This window comes from Dendrobium catenatum, unplaced genomic scaffold, assembly GCF_001605985.2.
Source record: "Dendrobium catenatum unplaced genomic scaffold, ASM160598v2 fragScaff_scaffold_501, whole genome shotgun sequence".
Classification (NCBI taxonomy): Eukaryota; Viridiplantae; Streptophyta; class Magnoliopsida; order Asparagales; family Orchidaceae; genus Dendrobium; species Dendrobium catenatum.
In genome coordinates, this window is record NW_021318963.1 from 802129 (window position 1) to 829733 (window position 27605).

Sequence of the window (27605 nt, forward strand, 5' to 3'; positions counted from 1 at the left end):
AAAAAATAACACATGATTAATTTCATATGCCAAAAATAAAAAAAAATAAACATGATTAAAAAAAATCCATCAACACATCCTAAGATAATCTTATTTTCAATTAATCATCATATAATAATGCAAGTGGATTGTAAAGGAAGCAAGTGGAGCCCTCAGCCGTCGCCCTCCCCTCCGTTTTCCTCCCTCTTAACATCACCTCACAATAATAGCTCATCCAAAGTCTGGATATTTGCCCCCACGTCTCTATCCATAGCACAAAAAGTCGAACTTCTTAGCTTAATTAAACTCTTTTCTTAATCTTTTATTCAGTTTTAAATAATCAAGCACATGATCGATCACCTTATTTCCTCTAATACTGTACCTCTAATTAATATATAGATATGAACAACCCCCATTAAAAGCTCCACACCCCCATTCCCTCTCCTCCTCATTCGTTATTCATGGAAGCCAAAGAAGAGCCACAGCTGCTGCTGCTCTCTCCTTCTACAAAGAAAAGGTTGGATCTTTATTACAAAATGATTGATCTATATATGTTTATAGATTTTAATTACGTATTCATCACGGTTTTAATAATTAATTTGGATTAGCCGGCGATCGGTTCAGAAGCGCGTGGTGTCGGTTCCGATGGTAGATGCTGATGGAGGGAGATCGAAGGGAGGCGGCGCCGGCGAGGCTGCGCCGCCGTCGGATTCTTGGGCTTGGCGCAAGTATGGACAGAAGCCTATCAAAGGATCGCCTTATCCCAGGTCAGCTTACTTGCTAAATCGAGGTTACAACAAAACATTTATTAGTATTTAAGGTTGATGAGTAATAATACTAATAAATCTTTGGCTAAAAAACAGTTTATGGCAAATTTGATCATGACTAATTTTATAATCATCGTATTTATTTTAAAATAAATATAATATAAATTTAATCAAATATATATTTTTTGGGGTAAATTAATCAAATATTCTGATCCAAAAAAATTTTAATAATGCAGGGGTTATTATAGATGTAGCAGCTCGAAGGGATGCCCTGCGAGGAAGCAGGTGGAAAGGAGCCGTATGGACCCCACCACGTTTATCGTCACTTACTCCTCGGATCATGACCATAGCTGGCCGGCAATGTCTAAAAATCAGCGCCACCAGCAGAATTCCCCGGCGGCAGCCACCGGAGCTGCTACTCTTCCAGAATCCAATTGTTCAAAGCCCGTGGACGTGGAGAATAATCCTGTATCTTCAGATAATAGCCTGGCGACGGATCAAGACGAGAAATTGACGGATCTGATGGTGGAAGAATCGGCAGGGCTTATGATTCCTGATGCGTTCGGATGGTTCGCGCAAGTCAGTTCGCCGTCGTCTAACTCGCCGGCGGCAGCCTCCGATGCGGAGTTTTTCTGTAATCCTATTTTTGGATTTGATGACTGTGATAAATTAAGCGGCACAGCGGTGGATGAGGAGGAAGACGCGTTATTTGCTGGGTTGGGAGAGCTCCCGGAATGTTCCGTCGTATTCCGGCGAGGATTTCTGGAACGGCAGTGGAGGGGAGGTGAAGACGCTAAGCCGTGTGGAATTGAGGCGGAGGAATCGACGGCCGCTGCCGCGTCGTGGTGCGGTAGCACAAGCTGATTTGAGATTACGCTGCCGCCGCCACTGGAAAAGCCAGAGGCCCAGAGACAATTATTACTTTCTGGTGGATGAGGAGGAAGACGCGTTATTTGCTGGGTTGGGAGAGCTCCCGGAATGTTCCGTCGTATTCCGGCGAGGATTTCTGGAACGGCAGTGGAGGGGAGGTGAAGACGCTAAGCCGTGTGGAATTGAGGCGGAGGAATCGACGGCCGCTGCCGCGTCGTGGTGCGGCAGCACAAGCTGATTTGAGATTACCCTGCCGCCGCCACTGGAAAAGCCAGAGACGATTATTACTTTCTTGATCAAAAATTGTCTTTTTTTTTCGTTTTTTCATTCTAAAATTTACAGATCTGGATCTCATAATATCTGTTCAAAAAAAATTCATTTTTTTTTGTTTTGATCCATCGTATTTTTATCTGAATTACTAAACAGAACGCATGGATGGATGAAAGCGAATAAGATAGATACTTTCTCATGCCTAATAATAATACTTCAAGAAACTTATTTATTTAAAATTAAATTATTCAAATATTGCTAAATGAGAGAGAGAGAGAGAGAACACCAAAAAAAAAAAAAAAAACCTTTACTCAAAACAACCATCGAATGCTGCATTTTGAATAAGCTGCAAATTCAAAATATAGACATACAAACAATATAAGTAATAGTTTTAGAAGAATTTGATATACTCAGTAGTTATAACAATTTTTCTGCAGTAGAAATAATAATAATAATAATAATAACTATATGTCATACTTCACATCATCATCATCATCATCATCATATCCTTCATTGTCATCCTGGCTTCCATCATCATTTTCATGTGCATCACCCAAAGTAAATTGTTACCACTAAGTACTCTTTCAACATAGGCCTCACAAGTTGGAAAAACTTGGATTACCTTATATTAGGATTGGTTGATGGTCGTTCTCTTTGTTATGTCGGTTCTTTGGTTGCTTGCTATGTTTTTTGTTATTTCCTTGGTGTTTATCACTTCGGGTAGCTAGTCGCTCTCCTGATAGCTGGTTTTTGGCTATCTTGTTTTTCTCTGGTTGTGTTGTTGGGTAATTTATGGGGTTTTTCTTTCATTTTTTTGTTTCTCGAATGCCGGGTTTAATTACAGGGTTCAGTTGTTGAAGGCTAGCTGCAGTATTTTGTGTTGGATCATCTTTCTGCTGGTTGTTTTGTTTTGTCTTGTGCTTGCTAGTTTGGTTTTCCATTTTCAGGGTGGCCCAGGACTTTAATGTTATACTGCTGGGTGTGGTTTCCTGGGGTTTACTTGTTCATATTTTTTATATGTGGGCTGCTAATATTTTGGATTGTTTCTTGTTGGGTGCCTCTATCACTTTGAGTATGATATACATCAAATTTTTAGGGGCATTTCTGTTTACACCTACTTTGGTTTATTACCTATCCTGATTTGGTCGATCAATGCTGAGCTTACCTTTACTCATACAGGTATTTGCCTTCTCTTTGTAGTTTTTTTTCTTTTGGATTGGTTTGCTGCTTCTTTGCAGGTTTTATCTGGCCTAGAGGGTGTTTTTTGGCAAAAAGATTATGCTGATTGATTTTTTTTGGATCTTTCTTTTTTGGGCGCTGTCTTTGTGCCGCCTTAGATTGTATCTAGACAATTTTGTATTTTGGTTAGCAAGGGACAATCGACTCTTAAGTTTTCTTTCTTTAATTGCTCTTTGAGCATTAGTAAGCTAAATGTCTCCTTAAGGACTATGTAATTTTGATTTAAATTAACGCGTAGGTCATTCCGTGGATTTCCCTTAAAAAAAAAAAAAATAGGCCTCACAATCTCCTTGTTCTCTTGTCGTGAATCCAATTGCTCTAGATATTAACTCTTTTCTAATCTTTGTGAAGTGGATGGATATATAGGAACTTTTGTCCTTCGAACAACCTCCAAATTCATAAATGTTTCCTTTGATTGACGAGAGATTATTACGTGCGGAGTTCGGACCCAGAGAACAGTTCGATTTTGTGACTATGAACAATAAAAGTACAATGGTGAATAGTAACTGTGCTTTTTTGGTTCATAGTCACAAAACTGAATGATCCTCTGAGTCCTGACTCCGCGTGTAATAATCTCTCTCGATCGACCCTTTATAGCTTCTGCCTATACAATTGTGGCACAATATTAATCTGCAACATTAATGTTTATGTTATATATGTTGTTTGTCGAGCAAATGAATTATATGTTGAAGTATTGATATTCTCTAAAGCTACTTTATCACTGCTATATGTGCATATATATATATGTGTTATTTCTAAATAAGAATAGAGTAGCCAAGCAGCAGAATTCTATATTAACCATCCTAACTGGCAATATATGTGTACTAATGTCAAAATTGGGGGTTGTGGCTAGCATTTACTGATCCTGCCACTTGTTCCAATTTGACCTTGAGTTCTAGTCTTGATATGTTTTCAGAAAATTTACTTGTTCGGTATGTATCTCAATGTAAAATTTAAATCAAAATTTTTTTGAATTAAATTTAGGACCAATACTTGTACTCTAATTTCAACAAATTTATAGTTGAAATAAACATCTCAATTAGAGAAACCTAACAGCACTATAAATTGTCCAATTTGAGTCCAAATATAACCAAAATCAAACACTTGAAACATGATTGAAAACTTAGGAACATTGACTGAAGGATCAAATACTCTCCAAAGTTTGAATGTTTATAATCAAATCAACCGGCTTGTCGAGATGAATGTCACAAATCTAAGAACAATTAATTATTATATCACTAAAGCACTCAAATGATAGATATATGATCTGTAATCAAAGGGGATTAATATGAAGGAGTATTTGATGGAATGTTTTGGATTTCGGCCCAATGTACTAAAATGCCAATAGTAGAAAACTATAAAAAGAGCATCATTTTCTACATGAAATTTGTTGCATTTTTACTGAGTATTTGCAAAAGCACAACAAATGACAATAAAAACGCAGCAAATTCGGACGATTCTCTCTGTTTGATGTCCGCACAGAATAATTTCTCGTGCTAGAGATTAATTTAGACCGAAACTACGGCACTCCTCTTGAAGGCAATACTCGTGCATGATCACCAGCTCATACTTCCAACTGTTTACTTGCATTGCAATTACTCTATAAAATCTCTAAAAATAAGGACTATTGAACGTACCAGTCCCTCCCTTGTCCTCTTAAAAGTTAAAACCAGTAAACTCCATTCTTCTTCTCCTTCCTCCTGTATCACTAATTATCACACATTTATTTTCCTAAGAAAAAGTTTGAAGTCGTGTTCTACAAATCTCTGGTTAACTTCTCATTTTTTCATGCTTCCAGCTCACAGATTTGCGTCGGATCAGGCCGACGGAACAAGAACAATGGGCGGAAGCGCGGCGCGGCTCCTCCACCACACTCGTCGCCGTGGCGAAAGGACGTGCAGAGAACCCTATCGAGGACTCATCACCTTATCCCATGTGAAGCCAAATCTGCTTAACTGCTCGTCTTTCTGTATATCTCGATTTGCTAAGTCAAAACTTCTGAAGGAAAAATGGCTTCCCGTTTGTCCCCATCAAATGTCTCCGACAGTTCGTCAATGGCGGCGTGATGTGGGGGGGTTTCTCCATGAGAGAACAGGTCGAAGCGAATAAATAGAAAGAAAATTATGTGAGAATATCCATAATAAGAATGGGCTTAAATTTATTAAATATTTTTAAATTAATATAATATAAATTATTTATATCATCACTAATGTTAAAATAAATTAAATAATATTAAAATTCATCAAAATTTCTAATATAATTTTTTTTCTGAATAAATAATAATAATAATGGAGCAATAATTAAGATGGCATTACCGTTGAATTTTCAGAACTTAGAATCTATTTAGAGATCTATTAGCACTTAATAAAATTGATTGTGAAAAAATATATTTTTTTTTGTCATGAAAAATTTTGAAAAGCTGTGAAAATAGTCAAAAAGTAATAGCTAAAATAAAATTAGAATTGATGTTTGAAAAATAAAACAACCTAAAAACTATCTCAAATAGGCCCTTAAGTTTGTGTCTCACCTCTAATAAGAAAATGAAAAAAAAAAAAGAACTTTGAAATCTGGGGGGGGGGGGCTATGACGCGATGGCGACGGTGATGGTCGCATCCTGGTTATTTGCGATTCTATCGCAGTGGCCGCCTTTGCAGGAGCATCTTCTCATGTTCTTTGCAGTTAAATTTAGTCTTCATTTTATTTAAAATAATTAAAAAATCATTTAAATAAAAAGTTCAATTTACAAATCTGAATCTTCTCATCTCAATTTCTTTTTATTCCTAATGAGAAAGAGTGGTGAGGATAAGGAGAAAAGGGAAAGAAGAAGCCTTTATCCTACCGTGGGATAGGCTACATGAATCTTATTTCTCGATTGAATCCTATTAAGAGATTATAATGGATAATATTTGAGAACTTAAAAATCTCTACATTGGATAATACCTAAAAACTTTAAGTTATGAATATTCAAGTTCTTATGTATTATCTAGCGTAGGATTTTTAAGATTTTACTAGGTCAAACTAATTCGGACTTAGGCTAGGTCCTCCTCTGGGGGTTAAGTAGGACTTTGGGAACCATATTCTAAGGTTAGGCTATTCCTCTAGGATAATATAAATTAGTTCAAAGGGATATAGCTTTTAGGTATAAGGTTGACTAAGGTTAAACTTAGGTAAAATAGGGGGCCTAGCTAGATTTGAATTTTGTCCACCCTAGGGTTGGGCTAACTTGCGATATTGAATACTAGTGGGTCCAATAAAGACTATGAATGCTAGAAGGGTTCTCAAGACCTAGATAGTCCTAAATCCATGTTTGACTAAGTATTGATTAATGTCAAAGAAGAATTAATTCCGAAATTGTTTGGTGATTCCATTAGGGTGATTGAGGGTTTTGTTTTTATTTGGGCCAAACTACTATGTTATTGTGTCAAGACTCAGGAGTTTAATTCTATGCGAGTCTGGGATTTGGTTAATTAGGTTTCAACTATAAGTGGTCTTTTAAAATACTCAAATATTATATGTTCTGGCTAGTTTTAGATGAGACAGGAACTAAATAAAGGCAAGTCTTTAGCAGGATAAGTATAGGACTGGCCAGTTAGAGTTAGAAGACTCCATTATATATGAGTCATAATTATTATTTTTATTATTCGCTGGTGTATTAAGTGAAGTATCAATGTTGATGATGTTATTGCTATATATGATTTACTTTCTTCAAAATTAAAGAATATACTATTATAGATTGAGTCGGGAAAAAACAAAAGAGTTTTCTAGCTACTTAGTTAAGTGGTGAAAAAAATGTGATCAAATTAGGAGTACAACTACCAATGAAATTAATAATTTTATCTAATTCCTAAGACATATAACTAAAAAGGAGAAAAAAAAAACACTAAGTTTAATAAACAAGTAGATTTATAATGGTCTGATTTTGTACTTCATTTGTTCATAAAATTGAGCAATTTTTTTACTACGCAAAGAATTGATAGGTAAAATAATATAATTGAAAATATAATCTAAAGAAACAGATGAAGATCCTTCACTTTCCAACAAATTGCGCCTTAAAATTTCTTGTCAATAAATGTTGTAGGCATTAGGAAGGGATTCCATTCAACCCATTATTATCATTTCATTAAAGAGATCGATTCGAGTAGAAAAAATACTAATTTGAGAATTAAATGGTTGCCTTGCATTAACTATAGATTAGTTAAGATTCACTAAATAAATGTAACTTATTGCTTATTTTTTTTTGAATGAAAATGTTTTAATACAAGTGGATGAGCAGTAATATTTTGTTTGGTCTAACTTTCTTATTACTTTCTTAAGTAATTTTTTAGTACAAAAATTTCTTGATTCATAAATTTTTATAGTAAAAAGTTAATTTAGACAGCAGTAAAAAAATGTTCCAAATAATACCTAAATCTACTAAAGCTATATATTTTAAGTAGAATTATGGAATCAATTCATAATATTCTTAGCAAACAAATGTATAACTCTATTTAATCATCAAGAATGAATCTGAGATAGCTTACTTACTACTTTGCTTTTAAGATCGCAACCATAATTTTTATTTGATCACTATTGATGGCCCTACTCCCACTGAATATAATACAAAAGCAAAACTAGAATTCTATATGTAACAAATTTTATACATTCTTAAATTTAAAAAAAATATATTTTTTAGTACAATAAAAAATCAAACCATGTGCTTATTTAAAAAAAAAAACATGTAGGATAAGATGGAGGTCCTCCTCCACATCTTATTGGGCAGCCATTATCCTCACATGTCATTGAAAAGTTTTGATATTAATATAGCATCTTGTTTTTATCATGTTTTTCTCATGCTTGATTTAAATTAGATCTAATCAATCAATTAAACCATGATTTATTTTGATGCTTATTGCAAAATAGACTATGTTTCTCTACTACTCTAACTCAATTCATTTTATGGTCATCATCATAGGATTTTTTGACGATAGAAGTCATTTTTTTCAAAACATAGAATGTTCTATGACAAACTCTTCCCCTCAATATATATTCATAAAAACGTAAGGACCAACTGCGATCGTTCAATTCATCTATCTTACCTCGGTCCCATGATAATTTTAATTATTTTAATTTTACAACATATAATTTTATGTTTACTAATTAGAATTGTACAATCAAATCAAATAAAGTGAATCACATAGCCATTTTCGACATAGGCTTTTTTTTAGGTATAGCTTTATAGCACTTTTTTTTTCATGCTTTCAAGACATTTTGTTTTATAAAGAAGTAAGAAAGCTGCCCCAAATAAAGCCTTAGACTTTGTTCTGGATAGTTTTCTTACTGCTTCTTAAAGGAACTTTTTATTATAAAAAAATTTATACAACAAAGTTGTTTTAAAAAGCAGTAAGAAAGCTGTTTCAAATGAAGCCTTGGGCTTTATTCAAGATAGCTTTCTTATTGTTTTGTTTTTCTCAATGTAATCATAATTTTATTTGATCATTTTTTATTACTTTTATTTTTTACCAAAAACATATTTTTATATCGGCTTTAAAAAAAATTATTTTCTCTATAATAATTTTAAAAAATTATTTTCTCTATAATAATTTTATAAAATAGTAAGCAGGTTATCTCAAATGAAGTCTTAGAGCACATGTTTTAAATAAAATTCTAACCACTTCAAAATATTTTCAGTAGGTAGGGTCTCCCTAATCCATTTTGGACTATCTTGCCATATTGCCGATGAAACAACTTGCAAAAAAAAAAAACAAATTGGGGTTGGGAGTGCAAATATAAGTTTTGCATTGGATGGAAATGAATATTTGCTGATCTGAATTCTGAAAGACTGAAACATACCAGATATTTAGCGATCAAATACAAAGCCGGTGCAATTAGTACGGAACATCTTAAGCGAAGCCGAGCCACGTGACGGACAAGGAAACGAGAAGTGGTCCCGACGCAGGCGTCAAAAAAAATGGCCGGCAATGGATAGACATTAATGAAAAATATTTATTTATTTCGAGGAGCAAATCAACTAATAATTGGGATTGGCTAAGTTTTGGGTTATGGGGCCCGCGGCTTTAATATGTAGTTGCTTAAGGCTTGTAGGCTTCTAGCCAGTATTCATATTGCCCAATGGGAAAGAGAGATAAATTATTATATTTAAATATTTGGATGTAAATTTTACTAAGATAAATTTGAGTTTTATCATTTTATGTTGAGATTAGCATAATTTTTATATCGTATTTAACAAAAAATTTAATATAAAATATTCAAGAGATGTAAGTTCATTCTCATATAGTTTGTATGAGCATTGAGCATGATCATTTGATCAAATTTAGAATCTATTGTGTCCTGGAATATTCATAGTGGTAGAGAAATATACAATTTAATGTCGTAGCTTTGTACGAAGATCCAGCACACAAGCAAATACAAGAGAGGGTGTAGCGTTCATAAGAGACGCCAGAGTTTTTACGTGGAAATCCCTGAAAAGGGGTGAAAACCACGGGGCCTGACCCAGTTTGAATGAATTCACTAGTGCTTGTAATTGATTACAAATGAGACCCTTCCTTAGGAGAACGGTTTTAACTCAAAGTAGCAAATATATATCATATAGAGTGCATTATATGGTAGGAGTTGAAAGAATCAGTATTGATATATTCGTTTGGGCGACAGGACCATAGTCGACGAGCGATGTAGGTTGGAAGGACCGTAATCGAATGACTGTGGTTGGAAGGATCGGAATTGGGCGATGGAGGTCGAAAAGATGGTAGTAAAACGACGATGCTTGAAAGGACCGTAGTCAACGGGCGACAAAGGTCGAGAGGACCGTAGTCGGCGGACGACGGAGGTTCGAAAGATTATAATAGGCAGGCGACGAAGGTCGAGATGACCGTAGTCGAATGACAGTGGTCGGGAAGACCATAGTCGGGTTGCAGAGGTTAGGAGGACCATTGTTGGACGACGTTGTTCCGAAGAACCGTAATTGGTGGGAAGGATTGTAGTCGGCGGACTAGCGGAAGTCCGTTGGTGGTCGGGAAGAACCCGACAGTGGTCGGCAGAATGGCAGAAGTCTGGCGATGATCGAGAAGAACTCCAGTGGTGGATGGTGGACGGGCGGAAGTCCAGCGGTGGTCAGCAGACGGGCAGAAGTCAAGCAGTGGTCGGTGGACGGGCATAAGTTCGACGATGGTGTGGAAGAACTCTGACGGTGGTTAGTAAGAGCTTTGGCGGTGGTCGGGAGGAACTCTGGCGGCGGTCGACAAGAAACTTCGACTGCGGTCGGGAGGAACTCCGACGGTGGTTGGCAAGAAACTTTGGTTGTGGTCGGGAGGAACTCTTTCGGTGGTCGGTGGCAAGAGAGCTCTCAAACTCCTCCATTTCCTCCCCCCCTTCTTCACCACCCCCCCCCCCCCCCCCCCTTCATGTGAAGAATGAGAGTGACATGTCTTGTAAATATGGATAAGATCAAAGTTAAGATGGGAGTGGTTTGAATGGATGGCTAATATTAATCCCTTTGATTGTGGAACATTTATTGATCATTTGTATGTCTTAATGATCTTAGAATTCAGTGATCTTGGACTCGTTAGATTCACCTCGTTGAGCCGCTCGATTCGACTATACGCATGTCACGTTTGGAGTTTGTTTGGTAATCCAAATTATAGTTTGAACCTTCCAAAAGCGCTTTGAGTCTTTGATTTGGACCCCTTTGAGCTTGAATTGAGTCGAATTTGGTGACGTTGGGTTCGATCTATTCGACTATAAGTATGTTGAAATTAGATTGGATGATCTCAAATTTAATTTTGGAAGCTTTCAACTCAATTTTGCTTTGAGATTTGTGCCTGATCAAGATAATTTTTTGATGATATATCAGAATCCATTTGGGATGAAAATAATTTTTTGTTAATGTGAATTTAAAATTGTTATGATATTTTTTAAAATTGTTATAAAAAATAATATATTAACACAAAAATTTCTTAAAAGTAACTAGAAATCAATAATCAAATAGAATTATGTTAGTAGTCTGAAAATCAAAGCAAAAAAAAAAAAAAGTTGTCCTGAATAGATTGATGCAAATGTGTTTAGCTTTCATTTGAAGGAGGAAAGTTTGTTCTCTGCCTCTTCTTTCTCTTAGTGCTAAGAAAAGATTTTTAAAACTATAAATAAGGCAATATAATATTTCTTAAATATATAAATACTGATACCGACATTGCTATGAACACTATACTAATATATGACTGATATTAATATTGTTTTCTATCATTAACACTATTTAATATTATTAATTATGATACTAATATTATTACTGTTATTAATACAATTGACGGTTATTGATATTGTGATTAAGAATGTAATAGATTGAGATATGATAAATTATAGAAAAATAAATTAATACAAATAATCAATAAAAACATTGATGCATATTATCTTTTATATGATTTATAACATATTTTTTTTTTTTTATATTGTAATATAAATCCTTCTAATATAGATAATAAAATGTGACAGAGAGATAACATCTATATTACTTCTCTTGTGAGAATGCATTGTACATTTTATTATGATATACATTAGATCACATACACATAATAAAAAATTAAAAATCACTATATAATTATTATAGATTAAATAAACATAAGATGCATGCAATCCAACACACATAATGATAAATTTATTTTTTTCTTCAAAGAAATTAAAACAACCATTATAAAAATAAAGCCATCTGAACAAAATAACTGTAAAATTATTATTATTTTTGTATATTCCAAAGTGTAAAAATTTCTTATCAATCTGTTGCATTAGCAATTCCATCAAATAGATAATCACTATTTCACCTAACCAACGACATATATATCTAATGCACATATTGGATGCATACATATACACACAAACTTTGATATTTATTTATATAATGCATATATATCTCAATCACATCAAAATATACATTAAAAAATATTTCAATTTAAAAAAATTAATATTAGTAATATTGTTAATGTGTTTTATAATTTTACATATTACATAAATAAATATTAAAATTTAAAACTTAAATATATAAATACATAAGAATTGTGACAAGTAACATAATCAACAAACAACCAAACGCAATAATCATTAAATAAAAACAGAATATCACATACGAAATTAAAAATTATCATTTTACCAGAAGCATTTGAGAGGGTCCCCTCCGAGGCTCCGATAAAAACAGAAAACACTATTAATATATCAAATTGAATAGGAAAAAAATCTGCAACGACTTATTTCCTGCCAGAATAAATACAAAATCAGCCATTAATAAAGGAACTCAGAGCAGAACCACAGAGATGCCAATAGCCCCCATCAAACAGTCTTCCTGCCAAAGACATCATAAACAAGACTGAAAATGATTGAAACAGCTCAGGAATTCTCCACTGTGATGACAATTCCAGCCCAAATCTTTTTTTCTAATTTAGACTTCGTTTGGGACGGATTTCTTACTGCTTCATAAATCAACTTTTCTAGTATAAAAATGTACTAAAAAGCCGCTTTAAGAAGCAGAAAAAAAGTCGTCCCAAACAAAACCTTAATCACAAATTTACCTTCACAAGTGTCCTAATCACAATCTTCAATTACTACCAATGCACAAACTGAATTACAAAAGAAGGATTGCAATACAATGAACAAAAACTTGATACAGAAAAAGTAAAGATCAAAGACAACAAGATATTGAAGAACTTGAAGCTTAACTAGAACAGCATCCAAATCTCTTCATTGCAGAGGAATCATCTTTAATAATTATTCTCTCACCTTTGCTGGGAACAGCAGAAGCTGCATCATCTCCAGTCTCAACTGCTTTCCTGCTAACAATTCGGTAGATCTGTGTCAAAACTTCAGAGAAGGCATTTTCAACGTTGGTTGATTCAAGAGCGGATGTTTCCATGAAGAAGAGAGACTCATTCTCAGCCAATTCTTTACCATGCTCAGTTGAAACAGCTACAAGATGGCGAAGATCGGACTTGTTTCCAACAAGCATAACGACAATGTTGGGATCTGTGTGTTCTTTGAGCTCCTTCAGCCAACGCTCAACATTCTCGAATGTAACTCGACGGGTGACATCATAAACAAGCAATGCACCCACAGCTCCGCGATAATAAGCACTCGTGATGGCTCGATACCTGAACCATTTATTGTTGTGTGAGTTTGGAAAAGACAAAAATCACAAAATGTTGCGATAAGAACGGTACGTGAGGCTTAGGCTTTGTTTGGGAGGGCTTTTTTACTACTTTTTAAAGCAGCTAATTTTTAATTTTTATCTTAAAAAACTGTTTTAAGAAACAGTAAGAAAGCCGTCCCAAACGAAGCCTTAGTTTTCTTTGTCATAAATGGATATTGGATGGTAATGGTAATGGTTGAACTGTTCTCAGTTCCAATATGTAAGTCAAAAAGCAATCTAGAACTTCAGAAGTTCATAAATATTACTATGTAAATACAGAATAAGTACATGATTATGGTACCATCACATATCACATCTCAATCTAAACAGTCAGCAATGGTGCAGTTCTGAGCTTTATGCTAAAAAAAAAAAAAATTTGCATAGGCAACACAATACACAGTTATACCATGGCTTTGTTTATGATAACAATTATTCTTAAATGAGAGAAAAAAAAAAATGAGATTCTGCATGATGTCAATTGGTTTAGATGTTATATGCCAGCATGGGCCTATACAATAAAAAAAAAATTCTTGCCCAAAGAAAATTCACGTCATGCTACTTGCATCCAATTAGTTCCATAGTTGTACTTGAGCACCAGGCTCTGCTCCAAACCATGTATGTATTAAGTAAATAAAATATGTTCAACAGTTTTCATGTAAACGAGTAACTTCACTTTCTGCAAGCTAGCTTTCCCTTTTTTTTTGTGTAATTCGCTCGTATTCACAAGCATGAAGGATCTTTCATCTCAATAGAAGAGATTGGGTCTAGTGTTCGTCTCATGAAGGATCTTTAATCTCAATAGTGGGTCTAGTGTTCTTCAAAGAAAAAGGAATAAAAAAAAACTTTCGAATTACAGTTTCTTTTTCTGTTAGGTTCTATGTAATAATAACCGATTGGACCGGTTCAGTTGAACCGGACCTAACCAAAGCACGGGCGAAGTTCAACTAGCGAAACAGTGGGCCGAGCTCGGGAGGAGGAGAAATTGACGAGATCGTATCACACAAATAAGTGAGGAAACATGTGCAAGAGTGAAAAGCAATGACTACTCGTGGGAGATAACTTTTATTCACTTCAGTGGAATCAAACGAGCAAATGAAAGCAACAACCTATAGAAAGTCATGACCGAGAGGAAGGAGGAGAAGAATGGAAATAGAGAGAAAAAAAGAGGGAGCAGGAGCAAAAGAGATACTTGTAGGAGCAAAAGCTGGCAAAGAGTTGAGTGAGAGCACCAACAAGCCAAGGGTAAGACTCGTCGGGTAATTTGAAGACGAAGGTAAGGTTAGTTTTAAACAAATTATTTATTATTTAATTTAAGCTATTAGTAATCGATATAAATTTCATAAATAGATAATAAAATGATATGAGATTAATTGATTCATGAAATTTTGAGTCATAAGATAACAATATATTAAAATAAGCAAATTTATTTTAGTATTTATAAAATTAAATGTTAAATCAAAAGAATTAATTTATAATAATAATAATAATAATATCATAATTATTAAATTATTCATTTGAAATTATTGAATTATGATTTTTTAATAGGTTGATTATGCAAAAATATAATCCTCATATATCTGTAACTAGTAGATACTTACAACCCCTCTTTAAGCATTAAATTAAAATATTAAATCTTGCATAAATTACAACTTGGTCTCTCGAGTTCCTCCGAGGTAAAGGGCCTAACTTTAATATTCACAAGTTCCTCAAACTTCAGAAAATATTTCATATGGGTCTCTAAAATTATCATCACAATCGTTTTCCTAAATATTTGGGTCAGCATTAACCCATTTTCGTTTTCTTGAATATTTGGGTTAGCAATAAGCCATTAAAGATGAAATTTAGATGAATATTTTGTAAAAAGCTAACGGGTTTAAATATAAAAATTTGTGGCAAATTATAATGCCCAAAAGTTAAAGGAAGAAAAAGTAATTTAGCATTGCAATCATTTTATGCATAAAATTCTTTTTTATATAAAAAGAAATGATCTTGCTGTTGTATAAGTTCAGTGTAGTATGTGAAATTTTTTTCTCATTCGAAGAATAGAAGAAGAATTAAGTCCTTTCTCCTCGAAATCTTCCTTGAAAATTGTGCAACAAACTACATATATTGCTTAGTTGTACCATGTCATTACAGTATAGTTATTTATTAACCACCAAGCATCAAATTTCCTATTGATCATTATCAATGATATGCAAAATATCTATGTAAAAATCATAAATCGCATATCTAATATTAATTTGAAGAAATATTAATTCCACAAGAGTTTGAAAAGGTTTTGATACCTGAATCAGAAATGCCTATATCAATGTCTGGTCAAGAAAAAGAATAATATATAGAAAAATGTCTTTAGTTCTATCATCTTGTGCTTAGCAGATCAGGTTTTGAGAAAAATATCTCATGTAAAATTTGTATATGAATTGTGGAGAAAATTAAAAGAACTGTATAGACAAAAAAACACTTCCTAATAGGATATATTTGAAGGAAAACAAAATGGATGAAATAAAATCCATTGATGATAATTTAGATGAATTTAATAAATTTATCTTGGATTTTGAAAACCTTGAGGTTGGATTGAGGATGAAGATAAGGCAATCATTCTATTAAATTATTAACCAAAATCTTTAAAGAATTTCAAAGAAATATTGAAATATGAAAGAGAGACTATAACAATGGATAAAGTTCAAAATGCTATTTCTTCTAAGATTTTGGACAGGAAAACTTCTAAAATGAATTATGAAGGGGAAGGGTTACATGTTCGTGGTGAAATGGTTTCAAGAAAACAGAAATCTAAAAGTAAAAGTAAGTCAACTTCTAAGAAAGACTATAAAAAATTTAAATGCTTGCAGTGTAATAAGACTGATCACAACAGAAAAATTTGTCCTAAAAATGTGTCAAAAGAAAAATCTCAATCTCAAGGGGATGAAGCAATTATTGGAGAAAACTATGATAAAGCTGATGTTCTTACTGTTAGTAATTATAAGAATTCTACGGAATGAATTGTTTATTCAGGGTGCACTTATCATATGAATCCTATCAGAGAATGATTCTCTAATTATCAAAAAGTCTGAAGGGATGGAAGATCATACTTGGAAACAACAAAACTTGTGATGTCGTTGGTATAGGATCTATCACAACTAAGATGCATGATGGTCAGGAGAGAATTCTTAAGAATGCAAGACATGTTCTTGATTTAAAGAGAAATTTAATTTCTCTTAGGACTTTAGATGACTTGGGATATATTTTTTTATATCTGAAAGAGGGTTGTCGAGAATTTCAAAAGGGGTTATTATAATTATAAAACAAATCCTCCTATAAATTGAGTTTTCACCCATAAATATAAAGAGGGTTGTCTCATGCATGATTTGGGTTTTCTCTTGGAGTTCTTATCCTTTTTTGGCTCTAAATTATTTTAACTAGAGATTTGGGAGAGAACGATCCTCCTCTCGAATTGAGAATCATTTGTATCCTGTTCTCGTGTTTATTTGACTTTTTTCTCTTATTGCAATCCATCGTTTTGGGGCTGATTTTTCCCAGATTTTGCATTATTCTCGTTGTTTTCACCAATTAGTGATAGATTTGCTTGTGGACTCAAGTATTTCCCTCAGGGTTACTTGCGAACTCAAGTATTTCCCTTAGGGTTACTTGCAAACTCAAGTATTTCCTATCAGCTTCATGCTCAATATAGTATTGCTTCTTAATTTTAACTTTTCGCAATCACTCCATATACCATCTGTATCTTGTTCTCGTGTTTGTTTGACTTTTTTCTCTTATTGCAATCCATCGTTTTGGGGCTGATTTTTCCCAGATTTTGCATTATTCTCACTGTTTTCACCAATTAGTGATAGATTTGCTTGTGAAATCAAGTATTTCCCTTAGGGTTACTTGCGAACTCAAGTATTTCCCTTAGCGTTACTTGCGAACTCAAGTATTTCCTATCAACTTCATGCTCAATATAGTATTTCTTCTTAATTTTAACTTTTCGCAATCACTCCATATACCATTTTGGACTTTTCCCCATCCACATAATTCCAAAATGATTATAAGAAGTTATATCCTACTTTAATTGTTTATTCAAAATACCAACTCACCTTTCACCTTAATGAATAGATGACTATCAAATCCACACCTTTCCACAATCCAAATAAATTAACATAAAATCTTATTGATATCCCCCTTCCAAAAAAATCGAAATTGAAGGTATGGTGATCGATATGCTATCACCTAGAACTATTCAACCAAGTATTAGATACTTTTCTTCCCTAGTTGTATTAGTTAAAAAAAAAAAGATGATACTTGGAGATTTCGTGTCAACTATTGCACCCTTAAACAAATTAGGATTTCTAAAATATGCCCATTCTGACTGTGGATGACTCTTAGATGAACTTAATATTGACACAATTATTTCAAAATTAGATTTGCATTAAAGATACCAATAGATTCAAATAGCTAATTCAGATGTATATAAACTGCTTTTTAAAGACAAGAAAGCAATTATGGATTTATCATCATGCCTTTAGAATTATCCAACGCTACAGCTAGATTTCAAAATATAATAAAAAAAAACTCTTAAAACCTTTTCTTTGAAAGTTCATTAGTATTTTTTTTGAAGATATCCTTACCTATAGTAAAACATTAAACTATCATGTCAATCACCTCAATGTGATTCTTACACTTCTTAAAAATAATTCGTTTTTCTTTAGAAAATTTAAATGCATTTTTGGCAAACATACCAATGATTATTTGGGATTCATTATGGGTAAACATAGGTGCAACTTTAAATTATCCTACACCTACAAACATTAAACAATTGCAAAGGTTTATGTGTTTAGCAAGTTATTGACATCAATTTATTCAACTATTTTCCACAATAGCATCTCCACTTAAAGCTTTGCTTTGAAAAGATAATTTTAACTGGAACTCCGATTCAATGTACTCTTTAAAGCCTTGAAATTAGGCCTCTCTAATCCACCACCTTTATCCCTTCCCAATTTTTTCTGAGCCATTTATATTAGAAATCGATGCTTCGGATACATGCATTTGTGCTATTTTAATTCAAGATCAAAAGCCTATCACTCTCTTTAGTAAAAACTCAATTCACATATACAACAAGCCTCCACATATGTAAGTGAATTATTTGCAATCGTCGTAGCCATTTCCAAATGAAACCTATATCTATTAAGCGCCACATTTAGAATCAAAACTAACCAAAAAGCATTTAGGAAATGTTAAATCAGACAGTTCACACATGAAAAACAACACTTTCTAGTTAAATTATTTGGGTTTGATTACATAATCGAGTATAGTCTAGGAGGGTCTAATAAAGTGGCAGATGCACTCTCAACAAAATCATGATGATGACTCACATATTCTTACCCTAATTATTTAAAAATGTGGCAATTCCATTATCGAGGATATTCGGCAAGCCATTGCCACTGATTTGACATTGTTTGACCCATTGCAAAAAAATTCTATTCATCCTCATAAATTTCGAGGTCATATTAGTTCAGGTTGGCGGCGCCTAACTTTCTTCAATGGATAGTTCCGAATCAGCAAGATTTAATTTCTACAATATTACATGCCTTTTATCCAAGCAAAATAGGTGGGGCCATGGTGGGGTAAATGAAAAAATTTATCATATTCAACCTATATTTTTTTATCAACACAATAAATTGAGGTATTAGAATTTCTTAAAACATGTCCACTCTACTAAGTAATTAAACATCAACCTCTACCTCTATTTGGTTTACTTCAACCGCTTTCTCTTCCATCTAACATTTGGGAAGACTTATCCATGGACTTCATCACTAGACTGCAAAATTCGGGTGAAAAGACAAAGCTATTATGATTATCAGAGTTGTTACCTACCGTATAGCTACAACCACATTCTAGGATTCATCTAATGTTTCATGTATCATTGTTGAAGCCGCATTACCGCTTGCAAACATTGCAAATCACCCACTCATTCAGCCAATCACTATCCCCCAATATTGCGAACTTCTTACAGACACCACCACGAAACGTCTACTGCAGATCCAATAGGAAAGCTTGCCTAAGGAAGATTCCATTTCGGTCTCTCTCTCAAATTTTATAAAGTCCTTTACCAATTTCAACCTTGAGGGCAAGGTTATCCTTTCTAAGGGGGGAGGAATTAATACGGGTAAAGTCAACTATTAAAGAGATCAAGCTAGGGCAGGGTACCGCTAATGTGGCTAAGGAGTTTATGTAAATTTTAAGTTAACCATTTCAATAAGTTTCAGGTTTATTTCTTGACCGTAGCGAGTTAAACTTTTAAAGCTACAAATAAAGACTTCATGTAATGAACTCTTCAGGGAATAATATTTTTCCTTTTTTTCCTGCAATTTTTCTTCTCTCTCTTTGTTCTGCGCCTCCGTGAGCCAATATAGGACTCTAATCCTATCAGCTACACTGACACAACAAACAAAAGAAGGTCATGCAACAGGTGGCCAAAGAATAACAAAATGGATCAGGTATCATCATTCTCCTGCGGTTCGAGACCTCGAGATATAAAACACCATAGCATAGACCATTCAAATAGGTTAAAAGCCATATTAATGCATTAGATCTAGTTGATCACATCCATTATGCAGCCCTTTCCGAATACCAACAAAAATCAATTAAATTCAAAGAAAAAAATCTAAGACTCTAAGAGCATGAATTATCGCACAGAGAATGCCAGCCCGTTAAAAACTATAACTAAATTTCTAGACCCGACCAAACACCAATAAATCTTATAAAAATAACAAAAATCGCCAACAAAATAATAATATAAAGGAAATCTAGCACCAAGAAGATAAAAAAAATATAAAAAGGCATCGATAGTGATCAATGGAGAAAAATTAACCTTTCCTGGCCAGCCGTATCCCATATTTGAGCCTTGATGATCTTGCCATCAACATTCAAACTCCTGGTAGCGAACTCTACCCCGATGGTGGACTTGGACTCAAGGTTGAACTCGTTCCTCGTGAACCTCGAGAGGAGATTCGACTTGCCCACCCCGGAATCGCCGATCAGCACCACTTTGAACAGGTAGTCGTAATCGTCCTCCGCCCGATAACCAGCCATCTTATCTTCGTCTACCGAGTATAGCAGAAGAGAACAACGAATCCAAACCTTGCACAGCAGAAAGCGAAGCAAGGAAAGCCGTGCCTCCGATCCCCTCGGATCTCTCTGAGCCACCGCCCGACCGAGCGCTCCTTTTCGAATTTATGGCCTCGATTTGAAGTATTTTAAACGTAAGTAGCATTTATATTTATTTTTAATTATAAAAATCTATATATTTATGTCATAATTAAATTATTAAAAGATATTTTAATTTAAGTAGGCTAAATTTAAAAACAATCCCATTTATTTATATAAGATCATTTTAGTCCTAAGATTTAACATTGCTCTAATTCAATACTTTGACTCTATAAAATTCAAACTAAATTGGTCATATAAAAAATATTCTTGAGATTATTTTAATATTTTTTCTCAAATAAAATTTATTATTAATTTAAATATTTAAATAAAATTTTAAAAAATGAAAATAAAGAAATAATAATTTTATAAATAGTAAATGTTATTCCCCGACTGGGAGCTACAGGCTCAGTTCATAACTAGCGGAGCTGCTGGCCCTAATAGTATCCAGTTCTGTTCTTATTAAAGCGAGCTTAGCAGTACAGCATCCCACTCTCCCGCCTCCTTCCGCTCTTGTCGTCGGTTCTAGTTCTTCTTCGTCGTATATGGGCGCCCTCGGTAACGGGGGTTTCTGGTGGAATTTTCCGGCGGGTGAAGGGAGAGGTGACCGCTGTAAACGCAGGCGGAAGTGCAAGTCCTCTTCATCTGACTCGATCAACCTCCGAGAAGAAAGGGGGTGGCCGCATTTCGACTTCCCTGTGAAGCAGGCGGCCATCGCTGCCTCCCTCGCTCTAACTGGAGACACCATTGCACAGTTCAGAGACCGGATTTTCGGGCGAGGCCGATCTCAACTGGATGTGGACGCAAAGGTCAGCTCCTGAACTAGAGTTCTGTATCTTGGTATTGTTTTAAATATTGGAAGGCATTGATGATAATGAGGTTATAATCAAGTAAAATATAATTACTTATGATGAAATATTGAAATCCTTCTTGAAAATTAGCAAAATACAAGAGAAAATGGTTTGATTTGGTCATCAAGTCTCACACTGGGTCACTGATTCGTAATCGTTCACAACAACTCGATAAGCTTTTCTTAGATCCCATCAAATCAGACTTGATAAGTGACCAATTACCATTCCAACTGGTCGAATCGGATGGTTCGGTTTGGGTTTCAGAACACTGTATGAACTTAATTTTGATCATTTTTTCAGTCCTATTGTTATTAGGAACTCTTCTGTCACTCAATAACTATTTTAATGCTGGTAACTGCTCTAATGAATTGGCAAGTCTTTTGTTTCTTAAAGTTCACCAAACTGATTTTCATAATGCTATATCTTATGCCTTTTTCAAGAATCATGATTAATAATAATCATATGAAGGTTTTGTCCTTGCTCTCTAAATTTTTTTCATTCATTGAAGTGGCAAAAAATTGCTACCACACCTAGATCTTTCTGTTATAAAATTAAATCGATTCTCTAATATTAATATAATTTATGATTGTTTATGTTACATCATTGCTCATAAGTTTAATCCCCCTATAATAATCGCAATCTTGAACACTTCTTTGTTCATATATATTTGTAAAACAATCCTTCTTTTTCAAAATTTGGTATACTTTTACGCATAAATATTCCATTAAAAAGATAGTTTAACCTACCAACTCTTCTGTCTCTAGTAACTGTCTAAATGCCAACAGATTTCTTATCTTGTTTAAAACTTTTACCTTTTGCATCCTCTTCACACCTAACTCAACTTCAACTTTTTGTCATATCTACATAGAGTTTTAATTGAAGATAGAAATACTTGGTACGGTAATACAAAGATGACCATGTTACATTTTTTTTTAAACAATAATGTTTCTAGTTTTGTTCATTCTTAGTAGTTATTGCTGGTAGGTTATTTCTTATTGGCATTTCTTCGAAAAAAAATTGATACATTATATGGTTACGTACTGCTTGATACTTTGGAAAAATGAGAGAATTTTTAAATATAAGAACTTATGAAAAAGAAAAATAAATTTCAATTTCCAGACTTGTAACATCAAATAAATTGCTAAAATTTCATCAGGAGATTTTTCTAGGAAATTTGTCATAAAAATGTTTTTATTTCTCAAACGGAAATTTTATTTCTTTTTTAAGAAGATATTTGAGAGATAAACTTAGAATAATTAGATAAGCATATTTCAAAATCATCATCGTGTTTTTATCCAAACTATTTGGATTTCTCATTTTTCATTCGTATCTATTGAGTGTAGCTTGAGTTGTTAAACCAATTCTTCATAAATTATTTTGAACAATCTCTATCTATTTTACCTTAGGTCATCCACCAAGTGCTTGGTTGAGTGATATTTTTTATCTTTGAAGTGGGGATCCAAGATTTAGAACCTTGTAAAAAAAGAATTAATTTCTTAGGCTACAAGCCTTAGGAGTTAGTGTAAGTCAAATACAGTGGTTTTGAAAATTTAAGTGTTTTGTTGGAGGAAAAATAAATTCAAAATAACTTGTTGAGGGATTTAAAACTTAACACATAGTTCAATTTGAATGCATTAAAAATCATCAAATTCGGGTAAATTCCAAATGCTCTGCATTCATGACCTTTCCTCCCTAGCATAACCTTTTTCCCTTCACGCCTCTAAACTACCTCATGACCTCATTCAAAGCCCCCGGATAATGACAATGGTCACTTGTGATGCCTTCTCATGCAATCTCATCGAGACAGCATCCTCTTCCCTCTCTAGCAATGCCTTTAGCTTGCCGACACTTTCCTTCATGAACCCAACACACAATATATCGTCAAGATCGCAATATCCTCCCAATTCAATGACCTCTAGCTTCATCCTTGCGACCCTCACTCTGCCTTCATGCCACTTTTGTAAGTGCCACAAGATAGTTTATTATTATTATTATTATTTTAAGAGTTAGATTCACTTTACTTTCAACCAAATAGAAGAAATTGATATTAATTTACATTTAGCTGCCATTTGGTTTGATGATAAGTGTAAAGTATTCAAAATTCATGGATTTTAGGAATTTTTGTGTTTGATTTGATGAAAAAGGAATACAAAGTAAATATTTGATGAATTTCAAATTCATTATATAATTCATTTTTTATCCATTCAAAACTTATCTGTTTTGAATGAATTCCAAATACACCGTAAACTGACTCTACTCTCAATGTTGACTATTGTTATCACAGTCTGTTGTCAACCCCCACCAGTAGATGCCCACTACTGGCGCTATTAGCCACCTATTGTTATCATTCATCATCACTGGCCATCATCATCATTGAGCTTTGCACTGCATTTATTTTACTTTAAAGAAAATAAAAAATATAATCATTTACATTTATTTTATATTTATTTAAATAATTGTAAATATTTCAAATACATTGTATTTCTTTTACAATGTATTTCAATTTACTCCATTTCTTTTTCAACAAATGGCCCCTCAACTAGACAACTCTAAGTATTTCAAATGTATTTCATATATTTTACATTGTATTATAGATACTCATGAATTTTAATAACTTGCAATCAAACAACCTCTTTAGTTCCTACACTTTTGTTCAATTCAAACAAAGCCTTAGAGTGCTAGATGTGAGAGCGATGCAGGACAAAATTCTCATCCATATTAGTGAAGAAAGGATAGACGAAGTAGAATGAGGAGGAGAAGAAGATACAAAAACAGAAGAGAATATGAAGCATTTAAAGTGGAAGTGGCAATAAAATGTCAGATTCAGCATCAATCATGTTGTCTTAAAATACAACAATAGAATCCCTTGTATAGGATCAAGGCTTCGGATCAAGGCTTCTAATACTATAGGATCAAGGCTTCGGATCAAGGCTTCTAATACCTACCTAAACTATTTTGACATTAAAAGAAATATATTATTTCTTTTATTATATATTGAAAATAAGTAGAGTATGAAAAGCACACATGCTTGAAATTTTATATGGAACAAAATCTTATGCTGCATCAGCAACAACAATAACAAAAACAACATCAAGCCTTTCATCCCACTCTATAGGGTCGGTTACATGAATCATTATTCTTCATTGTGTCATGTTAACAGCCAAATTCTTATTTAAATATAATAGAAAAAATGTCATTTACAATAGTTTCTAGTCAAGTCTTTTTAGCATTTCCTCTTCCTTTCTTAACATAGGCCAAATCTAGTCAAGTCTTTTTAACAGTCATTAGAAGGCCGGCGTTTTATATGACCAAATCATCTAAGGCGACTCTCTCTCGTTTCATATTCTTTCTCTAAGCGTTAAGCCACTCATCCACCTGAGCATCCTCATCTATGCAACACTTAATTTTATGCTTCTCTTTTAATGACTAACATTCTGCATCATAAAGCATTGCAAGTTTCCCCATTATCTTATAGCATTTTTCCTTAGATTTGAGGGGTATTTTTTTGTCACACAACAGGCCCAACGAATTCCTCCACTTCAACCAACCAACTCGAATTCTATTAATAATATCCCCATCTAAGGAGACACTTGCTTGAATTTTATATGGCATAGAATCTTTTGCTGCATTAGCAATAGAGAGAAATTTAAGAGGGATCCAAGGGATTGAATACTGCAAAAAAGGTTGTAGAGAAGAAAATATCTAGGAAGGGTTGTTAATATTTTATAATGGGAGAAGAAAGTGACGAGAAAGTAAGTTGTGACAGACATCTGCAAAATCAACATTCCTGTAACGGCCTGCTTTTATGATATAAAAACAAATAATTTATGAGTGGAGCAAATTGAAATTTTTGGCATGGCAAGTGTTTTCATGTTTAATGAACATTTATATGATTATTATTGGTTGTATTGGAAATCTCATAAATAAAAAATATATTTGCTCCCAGGAAGCATCTTTTTGGTCAAATCATGATTGGCTTAGATCTCTACGGATGGCTTCCTATGGATTTCTTTTGTATGGCCCAGGCTCTTATGCATGGTACCAATTGCTAGACCAATTTATGCCCAAACAAACATTTATTACACTCTCAACAAAGGCAAGTACAGAGTATTGAAAATGTAGAAGCTAAGTCAAGGGTTTTCCCATATGTATTATGCTTTCAACACCTTTCTTCATCTAATTTCAGGTCATATTAAACCAGATTGTACTTGGCCCATGTGTTATTGCTGTTATTTTTGCATGGAACAATTTATGGTTAGGAAAGTTATCCGAGCTTCCGGCTAAGTATCAAAACGACGCCCTTCCCACACTCCTCTATGGTAACAAACTTTCAATTCTCTCTACTCTTTAAATTTGAAAAGAATTCACTGACCATTGCAATATAAACTTCATGGTGCAGGCTTTAGGTTTTGGATTCCTGTTACCATTTTGAACTTTGGGTTAGTAATCAGCTGCATTAGCTTGTTTTGAATCATTAGCATCTTGCATTTTGATCGTTATACATTCAGGTTTCGTTTGGGACGGCTTTCTTACCGCTTCTTAAAGCAGTTTTTTAGTTAAAAAATTTAAATTTTTGTACTAGAAAGCTGCTTTAAGAAGCGGTAAGAAAGCAAGCCTTAGTTTCTCATGTTAACTATTTTGATTTAAGAACCTCATTTGCACATATTTGTGAGATATAACAATTACATGGTTTCTTCTCAAGATTACCCTCTATCATGATCCACTACCTTGCTAAATTTTATGTCTTTTGAACTGGATTTATAAGTTTTCTTTATCCAGGATAGTGCCTCTCCCTGCTCGTGTCGCCTTCATGTCAACCTGCTCCATATTTTGGAACTTCTATTTATCTTCAACTATGAGCAGGTGATATTGCAGAAGTGAGGTGGAAGCTGCTCATCAGTTTCTGCTTTCATTACAAAACGCTTGATTGGCTTATATGTTGTGTATGAGCCTGTAAAAAAAATGGAGATGCAGAGTCCCCTTTCAAATAAATTGTATTGCCAAGTTGAGACTGAAACAGGGCCTTGTAATTTTTTGTCAATGTAAATTTTTTTACTTTTTTTCGTTGCTTGTATTGTTGTAGCATTTTTTCTGGTCTGTATTTATGATTATTTTGCATTATCATAGTATGTGTTTCATTTATGTTGTGCATCAATTTTAGTGTCAGTCGTCTCTTTTGACCGATCTCATCTGATTTGATTGCAAGGGGTTTTCCCTTAGGAGAATTTGACGTCTTGATTGCAACGGCGTAGTCCATTCAGCAATTAGAGGTCATTTGACCTTTCAAGTAATGTGTCGTGCTGAATGTCAGCATAGCGCGCCGCTTAATTCACCGATTTTTTACCTCTTTTCGTGTGTTTTGATATGTAAGGCGTAACACAGAGTTCAAAGGTATTGGGAGTCTTTGAGATGTGTTGCTCAGCTCTCACAAGAAAGAAATCCTTTGACGAATTAGTGAGTTATATTCCTGAATATGATGAGGTTTTAATAAAAATAATAATAATGTTAGTTATTTTTGAATTATAATACATGATAATTAAAACTATGAATATGTGTTTGATTAATTCATCTTAGATCTAGAATTTGTATAACAAAGGAATATAATTTTAATTATTTTGAAGATAAAGTATTAAATTTTAAAGATATTTTTTTTTTAAAAGGACATTCATGATAACTATTATAGTAAGATAATAAATTTTAAGATAATATATAAAATATAAAAAAAAATTATATATATTTTTCTAAAAATACAAGATAAGTAACATGTACTACTTTTAGAAGGGTCTTACAATAAAAATTATAGAACATTTAAATGCATTTCATGTATTTAATGGAACAACTTTCTAGTATTACCCTAGGTTTTGTTCGGCTTGGTTTTAATTAATCTATTATCATTTTTAAAGGTTTTTTTTTTCTTTTAACTTCAGTTTTAAAAATATTTTTTAATAATTTTTTAGAAGTAGAATTTTGAAATAGTTATGAATAAATTGACTTTTAAATATATATTATTTTATACTTACTATTTTTATGACAAATAATCAAAAATTCATTTCAAATAAAGAATAAGGGTATGTTTGGAATAACTATTTAGTTGCTTGATTTTCTAAATAACTACTACAATTTCATTTGATTTCATTTTTTGTTATTTTTTCATTGCTTTCCAAAAAAATTTGTACTGAAAGTTTACCTTTTACAATCATGATAGTAAAATTATTTTTTCATAATATATAACCAATTTTATAGCATGCTATAAATATCCCAAACACT

At 33.4% G+C, this 27605-nt stretch overlaps 3 protein-coding genes across 5 annotated transcripts; 2 read left to right on the forward strand and 1 right to left on the reverse strand.

The window, feature by feature from the left end:
* The first annotated feature begins 325 nt into the window (after positions 1-325).
* Positions 326-2085, forward strand: LOC110094940 (probable WRKY transcription factor 65). The gene is made up of 4 exons (XM_028694525.1): positions 326-496; positions 588-746; positions 983-1660; positions 1897-2085. Exons 1-3 carry the CDS (start codon positions 441-443, stop codon positions 1608-1610), a joined length of 843 nt encoding a protein of 280 aa, XP_028550358.1. The 5' UTR covers positions 326-440; the 3' UTR covers positions 1611-1660; positions 1897-2085.
* A 10283-nt stretch (positions 2086-12368) lies between these two features.
* On the reverse strand, positions 12369-20515 carry LOC110094986 (ras-related protein RABA1d-like). The gene is made up of 3 exons (XM_028694526.1): positions 20153-20515; positions 12882-13249; positions 12369-12447 (listed from the first exon to the last, which is right to left on the reverse strand). The coding sequence occupies exons 1-3, from the start codon at positions 20371-20373 to the stop codon at positions 12380-12382; spliced, it is 657 nt and encodes a 218-aa protein (XP_028550359.1). The 5' UTR covers positions 20374-20515; the 3' UTR covers positions 12369-12379.
* A 377-nt stretch (positions 20516-20892) lies between these two features.
* On the forward strand, positions 20893-26401 carry LOC110094975 (protein Mpv17). Of its 3 annotated transcripts, none has more exons than XM_020820335.2 (5): positions 20893-21296; positions 25285-25434; positions 25525-25657; positions 25738-25777; positions 26118-26401. In XM_020820335.2, exons 1-5 carry the CDS (start codon positions 21033-21035, stop codon positions 26203-26205), a joined length of 675 nt encoding a protein of 224 aa, XP_020675994.1. In that variant the 5' UTR covers positions 20893-21032; the 3' UTR covers positions 26206-26401. The 3 variants fall into 3 exon arrangements, with proteins under 3 accessions (XP_020675994.1, XP_020675993.1, XP_028550360.1); XM_020820334.2 differs by having other exon boundaries at positions 26123-26401; XM_028694527.1 differs by lacking the exon at positions 25285-25434 and having other exon boundaries at positions 26123-26401.
* Positions 26402-27605: the final 1204 nt, after the last annotated feature.

What these genes read in the sequence shown, in the direction of transcription:
- LOC110094940 (XM_028694525.1), top strand. Translation starts at nt 441, where the DNA reads ATGGAAGCCAAAGAAGAGCCACAGCTGCTGCTGCTCTCTCCTTCTACA. An exon ending in TCTCCTTCTACAAAGAAAAG is followed by an intron (nt 497 to 587) that starts GTTGGATCTTTA and finishes AATTTGGATTAG; the next exon opens with CCGGCGATCGGTTCAGAAGC. An exon ending in AAAGGATCGCCTTATCCCAG is followed by an intron (nt 747 to 982) that starts GTCAGCTTACTT and finishes TTAATAATGCAG; the next exon opens with GGGTTATTATAGATGTAGCA.
- LOC110094986 (XM_028694526.1), bottom strand. Translation starts at nt 20,373, where the DNA reads ATGGCTGGTTATCGGGCGGAGGACGATTACGACTACCTGTTCAAAGTG. An exon ending in GATACGGCTGGCCAGGAAAG is followed by an intron (nt 13,250 to 20,152) that starts GTTAATTTTTCT and finishes TAAATGGTTCAG; the next exon opens with GTATCGAGCCATCACGAGTG. An exon ending in TTCTGCTGTTCCCAGCAAAG is followed by an intron (nt 12,448 to 12,881) that starts GTGAGAGAATAA and finishes TGTCTTTGGCAG; the next exon opens with GAAGACTGTTTGATGGGGGC.
- LOC110094975 (XM_020820334.2), top strand. Translation starts at nt 21,033, where the DNA reads ATGGGCGCCCTCGGTAACGGGGGTTTCTGGTGGAATTTTCCGGCGGGT. An exon ending in CCTTCCCACACTCCTCTATG is followed by an intron (nt 25,658 to 25,737) that starts GTAACAAACTTT and finishes TTCATGGTGCAG; the next exon opens with GCTTTAGGTTTTGGATTCCT. An exon ending in GTTACCATTTTGAACTTTGG is followed by an intron (nt 25,778 to 26,122) that starts GTTAGTAATCAG and finishes TATCCAGGATAG; the next exon opens with TGCCTCTCCCTGCTCGTGTC.